The sequence below is a fragment of the Cheilinus undulatus genome, linkage group 7, assembly GCF_018320785.1.
Source record: "Cheilinus undulatus linkage group 7, ASM1832078v1, whole genome shotgun sequence".
Classification (NCBI taxonomy): domain Eukaryota; kingdom Metazoa; phylum Chordata; class Actinopteri; order Labriformes; family Labridae; genus Cheilinus; species Cheilinus undulatus.
The window spans coordinates 15,177,964-15,191,763 of record NC_054871.1 but is presented as its reverse complement, the minus strand read 5'-3'; the positions used below and the strand labels follow the sequence as shown (position 1 = coordinate 15,191,763).

At 39.6% G+C, this 13,800-nt stretch overlaps 1 protein-coding gene across 2 annotated transcripts in view; it reads left to right on the top strand.

The window, feature by feature from the left end:
- Positions 1-13,800, top strand: part of jak1 (Janus kinase 1) — a 66,164-nt gene that overhangs the window by 40,696 nt on the left and 11,668 nt on the right. For both annotated transcript variants that reach the window (XM_041790752.1, XM_041790751.1), the window contains 9 exons: positions 2,522-2,631; positions 3,605-3,760; positions 3,891-3,978; positions 5,222-5,349; positions 5,513-5,651; positions 7,864-8,015; positions 11,026-11,176; positions 11,989-12,077; positions 13,410-13,602. In XM_041790752.1, coding sequence (XP_041646686.1) covers positions 2,522-2,631; positions 3,605-3,760; positions 3,891-3,978; positions 5,222-5,349; positions 5,513-5,651; positions 7,864-8,015; positions 11,026-11,176; positions 11,989-12,077; positions 13,410-13,602 — 1,206 coding nt within the window. The remainder of the gene's footprint in view (positions 1-2,521; positions 2,632-3,604; positions 3,761-3,890; positions 3,979-5,221; positions 5,350-5,512; positions 5,652-7,863; positions 8,016-11,025; positions 11,177-11,988; positions 12,078-13,409; positions 13,603-13,800) is intronic.

Sequence of the window (13,800 nt, the reverse complement as noted above, 5' to 3'; positions counted from 1 at the left end):
TGATCTTTGACATCAATGTAGGAAAATTCTCTCTTTTTGATGATAAGCACGAATCATTATTTGTTTATGGATTGCAGGGAGAGAGAGCGAGAGTCAATGGTAATTGAGCAGTACTGTGTTGTCAGTCTGAGCTTAGACCAGTTTAATTTTCGCTTTAAGACAACATAAGATTGATCAGATAAGCCAGGAACATTCAGCTCTAACTCCTGTTTTTTCTTATTTGTTTGGCCTGTTTTTTTCATGTCATAAAGGAAAGTTAATCCAGTAGTGAAATCGTGTGACTCTCGGCAGCTGCAGTATCAGTGACTGTGGATGAGATTGATGAGGGAAAGTAGTTTATAAAACTTTGAGAAGTTTTCAGACTTTTATCTGCTGAGATTTGAGTTTCTCCTCATGTAGCTCTCTCTGTCCCTCATGGATCATCTGATGATCAGCTCAGAAAAGTTTATACAGGAAAAATGCCCTGACATTTCAGAATCTCCTCCTGGCTCTGCAAGTGTTTAAGTCAGAAGTTCATCCACATTGTCCTCACAAACTACGCACCTCAAATTAAAAAATCATTAGGTGAGAATTAGCTTTAAGGCTATAGATAAAAGGCAATTTTTTTAAGAAGATTGCCCCCCCCCATATATGCTCAAAATACAGCACTGTTGTCATGACGGTAATTAAAGCAGTACCGTGACTTAAAAAAATACACTGGGATACAGTGTTACCACATTACTGCCCATTCCTTATTCCTTTATTTAGAGAGGGCAGTGGATAGATTTGGCAACTTGGGAGAGAGAGAGAGAGAGAGAGGGGAAGGACTTGTGGGAAAGGAGCCACAGGTTTGCTCCACTGATGTTAGGATGTCTTTAAAAGAAAAAGCTATTCCCTGTAATTTTTAAATAGATTTAGGTTCATATTTATCAGTATTTATTTAAAGTTCTCTGTACAAGAAGCAACAACAAATGCAAATTTAAAAAACAAAAAAAAAGATCAGACTAGTATGTTGTTTTTACATTTGTTTGTAGATAATCCACAGCATCTGCAAAATTCTAGATATACAGAACATCATTTGTCTGCTTTATTTCTTGATTTGGTTTCAAAGGAAACTGGCCAGTGAGATTGATTGGGAGGTTTTATGGTAGGGTCAGAGGTGCAACACACTCACAGCTTTGTGCACAAAGAGGTCAGTTAAGCAAAGCTTTACCTCAATACAAAATGTATTGTTTAGTTGCTCTTTGCACTTTGCGTGTGTATGTTTGTGTCTCTCTACCTGGGGTTAGGGAAGCTGACATTAACAATGCGTGTGTCTGTGAGTCGGAGTGAAATGGTGTTGGAGAGGAAGAGTTGTAATTGTGGGTTTCCGGAGACCAGCTCGCACTCTTCTGTTTACTTCACTCAGGGAAAGGTGGAGCTATGTGTGCATGGATGTGTTAAGCTGTTTTTTTTTTTGTTATTTGATGGTGGTTGTTGATTATGTTATCACAAGGCACAACTGTTATGGGTTAGGCTTCAGGCTATGTCTGCTTCAGAGGAAGATTAAAGCCTGGAGTGCAGCTAGACTAGTTGAAATGAATTATTCAGCATCCTCGCTTCAGCAAATACAAGCTGTTGTGCCTACAAACTGAGCATATGAAACAGTCCATTTTATCTTAGTGCTGCTTTTGGTCTGTGCATTGTTTTTAAGGTAGGGAAAAATAACATAAGATGGTTGTCAGATGCCAAATAGGTAAAAGATGAACGCAGCGTCTGAGGGACAGATGTACCCCTCAAATTCGAGTTTTTAAGACCTTTTTGTTGTGTAAGACTAAAAATAAACAATAAAGGTTGGTCTTGATTAGTATGAATGATAGAAGAGTTGATGCACTGCCAGTGTAGTACTTGATGGAAGATGTGGGTCGAAGAAAGCAAAGCCCGCATGTTGTGGAACAGTGCCCTTAATACTTTGCAACAGTACATGTAGGGTGATGCTGCTGATGAAGTGCAGATACCTTTTTCCTCCTTCAAACCACAGCGCACTAGTTTTGTCACAACATCAGACACCCGTACACATGTTTAACGCACACACGCTTTCACTCATCCTCCCACACTCAGCGCTGTATACACAAAAAATAAACTGAACACGACCTGAATAGCTCTTCACATCATTGCCACATTGACGTAATTGTTGAGAGCTTGTTTTACCACATATAAACACTGTTGTGCTTTCATGCCAAATACCCAGCTTACACGAGTGCTTCATACATACATGTACAGCTCTCTTGTATACTGCAGAATCCACTTCACTCAAGTTTATCTTCACTGTCTGCTTCTAATGTTAGGGTTCATTGCTTTTGTATGAATGCAGACTTTTCAAATCCATCTTAAGTTTTGTCATTGTTAAAATAACATTACCTTGAAACAAAAAAAAGACACAACACTTTGAGTGAAAATAACTTTTAAAAGTTCAGTGTTGCTAGAAAACAATAAAAGTTTTATACAACAACCCTGTGTCACTCTGTTTTTAAAAGTTTGTATGTTTCTGTTGTTGTTGCAGAGGTGTCCAACTTGTTGGTTGTCACTAAAGAGAGAGCTCCAGTTCCTCAGACACCTGTACAGGAGAGCCAGCTCAGTTTCCACCGCATTCTCAAGGAGGAGATCGATCAGGTACAAAGCTTCATCTTCATATTTGCACTCCTTGTTATGTAGGGGATTTAGCTCTTATAATACTTCATAAAATAGTGCAGGCCTGAATCTTTAAAACTGTAAGCTTTTTGTGTGCTGCGTGCAATGTAATGGATGTCAACAAAATGTTACAAACACCTGTCTTTACCACAAAGAAGAGGCTAATAATGTACAGCAGTAAAGCCAACATGCAAACACGTTATGTTTTGCATGTATGAGGGCCTTTGCATTTGCATAAACAACCCAGTTCTCTATCAGAAATATTATGGCATGCAAATAAGAATTATTACTTGTACTGCTCAAAACCACATGCTTCAAATAAGACTCAGAGTAGATTTGATCTTTTCTGTTTTTCCAATGTTCTGCTAAATAAGAGAAAAGTCATACCTGCAGTGTAAGAGTTGATCTTAGTTCGCTATACCTATAAGTATTTCTCATACAAGCATCAGTTACTGCAAACATGGAGGAAAACAAGGAATAAACAATATTCAAGCCAGCAAAATAAAGAAAATCAAACTTGACAGGCATGCAACTAAAAGCAGAAGCCACGCATTGTTACTGTTTTTTATTGAAATTGCAATGAACCTAGAGGTGTATATTAGTTGTCAGATGTCATCACGGTTGACAGTAATAATTGTATTTTGGCAGTACTTCTCTGTCTGGTTGTAATCTGCCATTTAAAAGAAAAGGAGTCAAAACGTACGCATTTGGAGGCCAGTACCATGTGTAGTTCATTTAAGTGTAATAATGGACTATACATCATTAGTATATGTCACACAAATCTCTCATTATTGAAAGAAAAAATTGAAACTTTCAGAGTCTCCATGATTTTTAGGTGAATTAAAAAAAGTTGTATGTTTTGCTACACAGACCACTTTCTTACTGAAGCAATAGTTCTGATAATTGATGTACTCTTTCATGTTGTTATGTGTTTTCTCTGCTCTTTGTTATCCAGGAAGAGCACCTCGGCCTCGGCACAAGAACCAACATCTTCTCAGGAACACTGAGGGTGAAGAACGAGGAGGAGGATGATGATGTCGGTTACTCATCCTTCCAGGAAGTGAAGGTAGTCCTGAAGGTGCTGGGATCTGGACACAGGGACATATCCTTGGTAAGACAAACTCATACTTTTCTTATGGCACTTTGTTATAAATTTTTGTTCCATTAGAAATACCAGTTTTATGGTACAGCCAGACTTAACTAGAGTCTGTAATCCATATTTTTTCTCCCTGTGTTGATAGGCCTTCTTTGAAACAGCCAGTATGATGCGACAAGTTTCCCACAAACACATAGTGCTGCTGTATGGAGTGTGTGTCCGCCATCAAGAGAGTAAGTGCTCATTGAGATTTGTGTTTGTACAGGTGCTTCTCCATAAATTGGAATATCCTGGAAAAGTTAATGTATTTAAGTAGCTCAGTTCAAAAACTGAAACTCGTATTATATAGATCCATCACAGACAGAGTGAAATATTTGTGTTCATTTCTTTGAAATGTAATGATTATGGCTTACATCCAATAAAAACCCAAAATTCAGTATCTCTTAAGATTAAAATAACGTGGGGAGCAGGTGGCCTAGTGGTTAAAGGCGCTCCCCATGTATGCGGGCGGCCCGGGCTCGAATCCAGCCTAAGGCCCCTCACCGCATGTCTCTCCCCCACTCTTGACCCTGTTTCCGAATCTACCCACTGTCCTCCTCTATCTAATAAAGGCACAAAAATGCCCAAAAATAATTCTTTAAAAAAAAAAAAAAAACAAGATTAGAATAATGTGAAAAAGTTTAATATTGTAAACTAATGGTGTCACTCTCCTGAGCCTTTAAATGGTTTCCTAGACTATTTCAGAATGATACACAGTCATGGGGAAGACTGCTGACTTAACAGTTGTTCAGAAGCAACACAGAAATCATAGAGCACTTCATGCTTCCATCTGCTGCGAGGCTTTATGGAGATGCTGATTTCATTTTCCAGCAGGACTTGGCACCTGCCCACACTGCCAAAGGTACCAAAAGCTGGCTCAGTGAGCATGATACTCCTGTGCTTGATTGACCAGAAAACTTGCTGGACCTGAATCCTAAAGAGAATTCATGGGTTACTGCCAAGAGGAAGATGAGAGAAAGCAGACCCAAAAAAGTAGATGAGCTGAAGGCCAGTATTGAAGTAACCTGGGCTACACCTAATACCTCAGCAGTGCCACAGGCTGATAGCCGCCATGCCACGCCACACTGATGCAGTAATTCATGCAAAAGGAGGTCTGACTAAGTATTCGGTTCACATAAATGAACACAACTCTGGTGGCCAACATTTCTGTTTTAAAAAAGCCTTTTTTATTGGTCTTATGTAATATTTTAAGTTATCGAATTTTGGGTTTTCATTAACTGTAGGCTATAATCACCAAAATTTTAAAAATAAAGACTTTAAAATCTTCACTCTGTGTGCAATGAAGTTTCACTCTTTGAATTGAACTACTGAAAAAAATGAACTTTTCTACAGTATTCCAATTTACTGAGATGCACCTGTATGTATTTACAAGAACTTGGTGCTCTTTTGTGACATTTGTCTCTGGTTGTGAAACAGATATCATGGTTGAGGAGTTTGTCCAACTGGGACCGCTGGATTTGTTTATGAGGAGGCAGCAAAACCCGCTGAGCACACCGTGGAAGTTCCAGGTGGCTAAGCAGCTGGCATCAGCTCTCAGCTACTTGGTGAGACAACACCTGCATACATTAAAAATACATATGTAGAAGTCTCATGTCCATCATTGTGATGAGATGCAGAACTTTACATCTATTGTATCAACATAACCTTTATATCTATACTTGTGATTTCCAGCTGATAGATTTGTTTTTATCCTCCCTGTGTTTGTAGGAAGACAAAAAGCTGGTTCATGGCTTTGTGTGTTCCAAAAACATCCTGCTGGCAAGAGACGGGCTGGGCACCGATGAGGGAGGGCCATTCATCAAACTCAGCGACCCAGGAATACCGATCACAGTGCTCACAAGAGAGGGTAAGTGCACACAGACACACATCACACTAATAAAAGTGGAAACTAATGCTTACAAAACAGCCACCATGACAATCACACGGTAACTTCCACTTTCTTTTCTGGTCAGCTGTTTGTGACTGTGAAACTAACCTGAGAACAAGGAAGCCCTGACTTACGCATGTGGACACTAGTCTGTCAGGTTGAAACTTGAACTGATGATGGAAGTGATGACTGGCTGCTTCACATTAATTTCAAATAGGCTTTTCACTTGTAGACTTGGACAGTATATGTAAGAACATCATATAAAGAAGGCTTTCTTATTTATGTTCACTACTGATTCCTAAAGCAGCAGCTGTAACCTTCAATCTCATGGGTTTTTCCGGAACCAATTTTTTAATAAAAAATCTTGAGACAATTAGAAAAACTGAAGAAAATACTTGAAAAAAGTTCTTTGATAGAACACAATTATGCTGCCTTGTCTAACAGGACTTCTTTGACTTCCCTCATGCCTGATCTAGTTCTGGACCTCAGTACATGTTGGGCTGGTCTAGGGCTCACACAGAGAATCTAACCCCTAGTACGTTTCCTAATTTTTGAAACACAAATAGTTGTGTGTCATACCAAACAGGTCTGAACCAGACTTCCGAGTGGAAACACACCGCTTTATATTCCCTGGCTTTAGATGTTTTCCATTTAAACTTATAAACAGGACTATGTAGAGGAAAATGCACATCATTGTGTGTTGTTTACAGGCAATGTTGATCAGTACAATAAAATTGAAATGAGCATTAAAGAAGCATAAAAAGTTCTGGATGATCTCTGTTCCTGCGTATGTTGATGTTGTCCAGACCTGGGCCTGCACAGGGTCTTTACCATCATTCTATCCACAAAATAAATTAAAAAAAAGACAAAAACCATTTCTAATCAGGCAGAGGATGTCAGAAATAGAAATCGTATACCTCAGTCAATCAATACCCATTTTCCTGGAGACAGACCCCCTCTTAGCCCGTTTGTTATTGAAAAGCCAGATCTGGGTTCAGGACAAATAACAGCACAACAAGGACATTTCTCGGATTGCACAGTTCCCCTCAGATGGCTGCCTCATGTTTCTGTTTGTCTGTTGGAGCAACAAGTCGTGTGATATAAAATGATGTGGATTTACAGATGGATCTGCAAACCACAGGACGGACTGGAAACGTTTCCCTGCAAAGATCCAACGCCCCACCCCCTCTGGGGATGCTCCTCCTTCGGTCTTTGTTCCCAGAACTCTTAACATTTTCTGTCTCCAGCACTTTGCAGAATCATCCGTCTTCCCGTTACTCATCAATGTCCTTGTGTATAGATTTAATTGAACGCATAGTGGATAAAGTGCTGAAAAACCCACTGGGAGCGATCCTCCCTTTTTCCCAGCAATCTCAAATGATCACTTTACTAAAACCATCAAAACCTTCATCACTCAAGTTGCTTTTCCGCTGAATTATTTTGTTCCTGCTTGCATTTCTGTCCCCATTACCTTTCTTCTCTTCACTCAGCTGTTTGTTATTTGTCCTCTCTTTACTCCTCCTCTTTCCCTCCAGTCAATCAACCTCTGTTCCAGTCTGAGCTGCATCCACTTACTAACACTGATGTTATGGATTTGCAGAGCCAAAAGCTAAACGTGGAGGTCGGCACATTGGTTAGCCCGTCTCCCAGTCAGAGTCTCTTTCAGACAGCCAGTTGCAAGGCTTTTAGACAGAGCTTTACTGACTTTACTGTTAGTTCCTGGTATTGAGCAGAAACAAAGAGTATATCCACTCAAATCAATGCAGGCATGCATTATTTTCAAAATGCAAACAGAATTTGTCAGCTTTTAAACTAAGTAGTCATACTTGTGTACAGTTTAAAATAACCCTGTACTTTCACTGCATGCAAGTAAAGAGGTTGTTTAACTAAATACTCTTGTTCTGTGATATCTGAATTGAAAGACTATCAAGCAAAGTGATTTCAATTTGTTGAGCCCTTCCCCTTTAAGAGTGAATTTCAAGGAAAATTGTCTTCCTTTTTGGGTATCATCCAAGCATCACTTATCTTCACTTTGTTCAAATAATTTAAAAAAATGTTGATACACTAGTTTTTTTTAGCTTTTTTCCTGTGTTTTAAACTGTGACCAATGATATTTATGTTCAAATAGGGACTGGTTGACTGAAACAAGCCTATGCTTTATTGATTTATTCAAGTAACTTTGTTTCTGCAGAGTGTGTGCATCGTATCCCGTGGATCGCTCCAGAGTGTGTGAAGAACGTGTCAGCCCTGAGCGTCGCGGCTGATAAATGGGGCTTTGGTACGACCCTGTGGGAGATCTGCTATGATGGAGAGGTCCCGCTGAAGGAAAAGAAGCTTACTGAGGTAGGGGATGAATACAAGAACTTTTATGTAAAGATATCTTATACACTCACCAGTCATTTTGTTAGGTATGCTCATTCAACTACTTATGAATGCAAATATTGACCCAATCAGTGCATTCAGGCATGCCGACACGGCCAAGCGGTTGTGCTGAAGGTTAAACTGAGCATTAGAACAGGGAAAGAAGGTGATTTAAGTGACTTTAAACCAGTGTTAATTCTCACAACTATTTTAATTTTAGTCTCAATCTTCAGGATAAAATGTTCATTAGTTTTAGTCATATTTTAGTCATTTTTACCTTTCTAACTAAAATACATTTTACTCCAGTTTTAGTCCATAAAAAATGAATTAATTTAATTTATTCTCTTTGCCTGAATCAGGTGCCAAATCATACAGGTGTATTCTGTGCACCCTACGAAACCTGGGATCCCTGCTTTCTATAACTGAGAGGCAGAAGAGCTACAGAAATGTTGTTTCAGTTCATCCATCCATTTTCCGTACTGCTTATCCCATCTGGGGTTGCGGGTGCCTGGAGCCTATCGAGAGGCAGGGTACACCCTGTATGTCAGGGCTGACATGTAGAGAGACAACCAGGCACTCTCACACCAACAGCCAATTTAGAGTGACCAGTTAACTAAACAAGCATGTCGTCGGTGGTGGGAGGAAGCCCGAGTACCCAGTCTGTCAAAAATTGACGACGAAGATTGGATGTAGTGCAAGAGATATAAATAAATATTTAAACAGGGTAGTTTGAAATGGACCAAAAGTGAGTAAACAAAATGGTTGTAGTGCAATAAAATAAAATATGAATATATCAATGAAAATTTAAACTGGTATAAGAAATGGACTAATTTTTGACGGATTTGACTGATATACCCACAGAACCTGACAGGAGTGACACCTGATGTAGTCGTCGGCTGCTGTAGCCCATCTGCTTCAAGGTTCACCATGTTGAGCATTCAGAGATGCTCCTCTGTATAGTTGTAAAAAAGTGGTGATTAGGATTGGGTGGTAATAAGGTAATACCTTGTGCCGGGGTATTAAAAAATAGCCATAGTATTGTTTCAATTACCGTCATTAAGACAGTGCCATGTGATGAGTGCAGGTTTTTAAACGAATGCCTTGAAAACACGTGTCCCTCTCCACCAGCAGTGCCGCTGCCAGTGTGTGAAGATGCTTTAACATGATAAATGACAAATGAAATCCTTCTTATGATTTCATTTCAGTTTGGCAAATGGTGAAGGTGCTCAGAGCTATACCGGCATATTTAAAACTTGTGCGCTGTGCGCAATGGCCTGACTCCCTGGCATAGAGCTGGCCCAGCGGTGTGCTCCTCTTTAAAGTCAAAGTGTGAGTGCACTGCTTGCTGTAACGTGATCCACGGTATCATGAGTTTAAAAAATACGCTAACTCTTCTTTCTGTGTGTAGATCAGTGATGAGAAATGTTAACGTTTAGGCTATTAATAACCACAGGTGCTGCATGCTGCAGCAGCAAAGTTGTCTGAACTTTTGTTAAGCTTTTCTGTGGGAAATGTAGATAAAGTTTAACTTTCTAGAAGCTTCCTATAATGTAAACTTGTGGCGACAGAGCTCACCAGGCTGCACAACACGGATATAAATGATTAAGGCTGATCTTTATCCGTTTAGAAGCACACGGGGCATTGCTTCACATTCATAGATACTGTTTAAGAGTTGAGGATTTTTATTTTAATTTATCTTCGTACAATAGGGTAAAGATGTCATATATTTAAATTATTACGCACAGAGACACGGAGAGAAAGAGAGCGAGAGGGAGAGAGGAAAAAAGAGACGAAGGATGATTTCATCCTGACGTATCCCTGCTTACCTGTAAGGTGTGAAACAAAGGCTTCAACTTAAAGTCACTTCCAGCTAGGAATGAGCTGTGATATCATATGCAGGGGTTTTAATAAAAAGCCACGTTATCGCTTGAATCACTGTCATGAAGACAGTACTGCGTTAAAAAAAGCGCACGTTTATAAAAAAAAAAAATGTGTCCATTCCAACAGTAGCACCACTGTGTCTGTGTGTGAAGATGCTTCAGAGGTGATGATAGAATTTCTGTTAATGATGTCGGGCTAATTTGGCAAACGACGAACGCGTACATACATACCGGCGCATAGAAACTCATGCGCCATGGCATGGCATAATTGCTGGCACAGCGCTGATGGCACTGCGGTCCTCTGTAAAGGCAAACTGTTAAATTTGCACCGCTGGCTGTACTGTGATCCACAACAACGTGGGTTTAAAAGTACTTAAATCCTTCTTTTTGAGTGTAGATCAATGACAAAAATCATGAAGTCTGTTAACACGCTGCATCCTGCTGCAGCAGCAGCGCCACGGTTTTAAACGTTCAAACTTATTTTTACTGCTTTGGATGTTAAATGGGGGAAGGGGGGTAATACTGTATGCCCTGGTAAAATTGGGAGGGTATGACGGTGTTAAAAGTGGATGCCGCCCAATCCTTGTGGTGATTTGTTTTATTACCAACTTTCTGTCAGCTCGGTCCGGTCTAGCTTTTTCCTCTGACATCTGCCATCAACAAGGCATTATGGCCCAAAGAACTGCTGCTCACTGGATTATTTTTCAGACCATTCTCTGGCAACCTTAGAGATGGTAGTGTGTGACTATCCCTGTAGATCAGCAGTTTGTGGAATACCCAGACCAGCCTGTCTGGCACCAACAACCATGGCACATTCAAAGTCTTCATAATGCCTGTGTGCCTTAATGTGCATTGATTGCTGCCATGTGATTGGCTGATTAGATATTTGCATTAATAAGCAGTTGAAGGGGTATACCTAATGAAGTGGACATAAACATATATTCATCTCCATGTATCTACACTCACTAGTGTGCCTTTTTATGTGAAATTTGATAGCTGTCCTTCATTTTTTTTGTTTATTCTTGTTCATTTTCTCTTTTTCACATCAAAAATCACAAAATCTGTTTCTGTGCACCACCACATTTCTATAAATGTGTTTTTGTACTGAGCAGAAGGAGAGGTTTTATGAAAAGGAGTGCCAACTGGCCACCCCAGACTGCAAAGAGCTGGCTGAGCTGATGACCCACTGCATGAACTACGACCCCAAGAAGAGACCTTTCTTCAGGGCTATTGTCCGAGATATCGACATGCTAGAGGAAAAGAGTATGTATGACACAAGAGCAGTGTGCATCTTTGCATTAAACATTTGCTATTTTGTCAGGCTTACACAGGCTGGTGGCACATATGAAATAAAATCTAAATTTGTTGCCACAGTTTGAAAACACTCTCCTTTTTGCCTTCATATAGACTTGGATAGAAGTGAGCATTAGTGAAGGACAGGCTGAGAGGTACAGGTTATTAAAATGGAAGCAGTTATTGACCGTTGGGATATGGTCTGAATGTTTTGCATGTTTTGTTTCTTACCTAGCAGCGGCCTGTAAGCAGTGCAATGACTGAGAGTTGTTTACTCAACTCTGATGTTCATGAGGAAGTTCACTGGGTGCACTCTCACTGATCTCCCCCCTCTGACGGGGCCCCATGGCAAAAAAATAAGACTCTCTCCTGCCACCTGCTGGTCAGGTTAAGAAACAGCAGTTAGTCCTACTAAACCTATAAACCTTTAAATGTACCAGGACAGCAATAAAATCACCTTGACAAATAAATATCTAAAAAAAATGCACCTCATGAGATAAAACAAATCAGGAAAAGAGTATGTCAGTGAAATAAAGGCTCTTTTAATCACAGATAATGACGGTACACACTAAACCTGACTCAATTATGTGTTGTCGTTCTATGAGTAACCATTTGTGTTGAAACCAGAGCAGGCAAACAATTATATAACCAAACAATTTCTTGTGAAACTACTGACACTGACAACAACAATAGACTTCCTTTGATGCAAGTGGGATTACAGTGATGAAAGAACACATTTCAGCCAGTTCGTTTTCAAGTTAATGTTTATTTTTCTGTCACAGACCCATCCATCAAACCCAAGCCGACACCAGAGGTGGATCCGACTGTGTTTGAGAAGAGATTCCTGAAGAAAATCAGAGACCTTGGAGAGGTAAACTGCTGTTTTCTGCTTTTGTGATGATCTTACAGTTTGCTAAATTTCAAGAAAAATAGGCCTGTGAAAGATAGACCAATAGACAGATGTACTCTAATGATCCAAAACTGGGAAGCTGGGATGGTACAACAGCTTGTTATCAACAGGTAAAGCAGCAGAAGAATAAATACATCCTAAATAAGCAGGAAAACTAAGTGGTAAAAAGTATAAAGATATTTACAAGCAGTTAGTTATCTAACAGAGAAAACAAAGTATTATATAAGTGAATGAAAATAAGTATAAAAATAACGATTAAAAATCTATAAACACTGGCCTTATTGTCAAAAGTGTAAAAGACTCTAAACATAAATTTGTTGGAGGTAGAGGTTTAAATATGCAAGAAAAAGTGAGACCACTTGTCACAGCTGTGATTAACTTTACATTTTCCATCAGGCAGTACTATTCCATGTTAAAGTAAGATGTTTATCTGAACTTTTCAGGAGGATGTGGCTTGTGTTAATTAAAACAAGACAATCTGACTGGAGATTAAACAAATGCAGTTTGTATGATTAGAGCTTCTGGAGTACGTGGGTTAATGTGATGAGTGTGCTCTCCTATGCCATGGATCATAAACACACCACCATAATGTGGTTATTTTTTCAGCTTGGTAATCTAGATTGAGTTGCTAGAATTCAACAAAGAACACAGCACAATCTTATCTATAGACAAATATGTACAACCAAAGTTACTCACAGTTGGTCTGCTTGACATTCCTGCCTGTTAAAGGGACGTTTTTTGTCGCCACTGTAACGGGGCAAATACTGCTAGTGCTGTGCTCATGGTGACTAATAATAGGGTTATATAAAGTCTTTATTAAAATATAAATAATTAACGATGGTCTTTATTATAAAGGCCACAATAGAGAGTGAGTTCCCAGCCCTTTTTCCTTTGATTCCCCCTAATTGTTTCTAAGAAAACAAGGACTGTCCCCAAAAAAAGTGATATTTTGTGGCCAGAACTTTTTTTTTTTTTTTTTTTGGGTAAATCCAAACAAAGTAACCCTAAACACATTTTTTCCTACCCAAAAAACACCGTATGACTTATTTATCAGTGTTACACAATTTTAACAACCTCAGGGCAGACACAGCCTCACACCCTCCCACTAAGGCGGTCCCGAACTCCTGGTTGAGAATGAAGGGTCTAGACCTGCCCTCTTTGTGAGGTGTCTTGAGATGTCTTATGAATAGGTGCTATACAAACGAAGATTGATCGATAAGAGTCAACTTGTCCCACACAGGCCTCTCTTTTTGTGATCTTAATGAGTAATACATTTCTGTCCTTCTTATTTAGGGTCACTTTGGTAAGGTGGAGCTGTGCCGTTATGATCCTCGAGGAGATAGAACCGGTGAGATGGTGGCGGTGAAGTCTCTAAAGCCTGAGACCCGCGAGGAGCAGAGCACCAACCTGTCACGTGAGATTGACATCCTGAAAGGACTGTACCATGAAAACATCGTCAAATACAAGGGCATCTGTCTGGAGGAAGGTAAGATGGAAGGAGTTCTTACACAACCACCATGTCGCTGGTGTTTTACTGAGATTTGACAAATTCTTCTGGGTCACATTCACACATTTTCAGCTTTAAAAGGTTTGTCATTAGTTATTTCACTGTTAAGCCAGATATTAGATATTAGATAGATAGATATTAAACTTAACCATCTTAGCTTTTAAAGTCAAATCATGG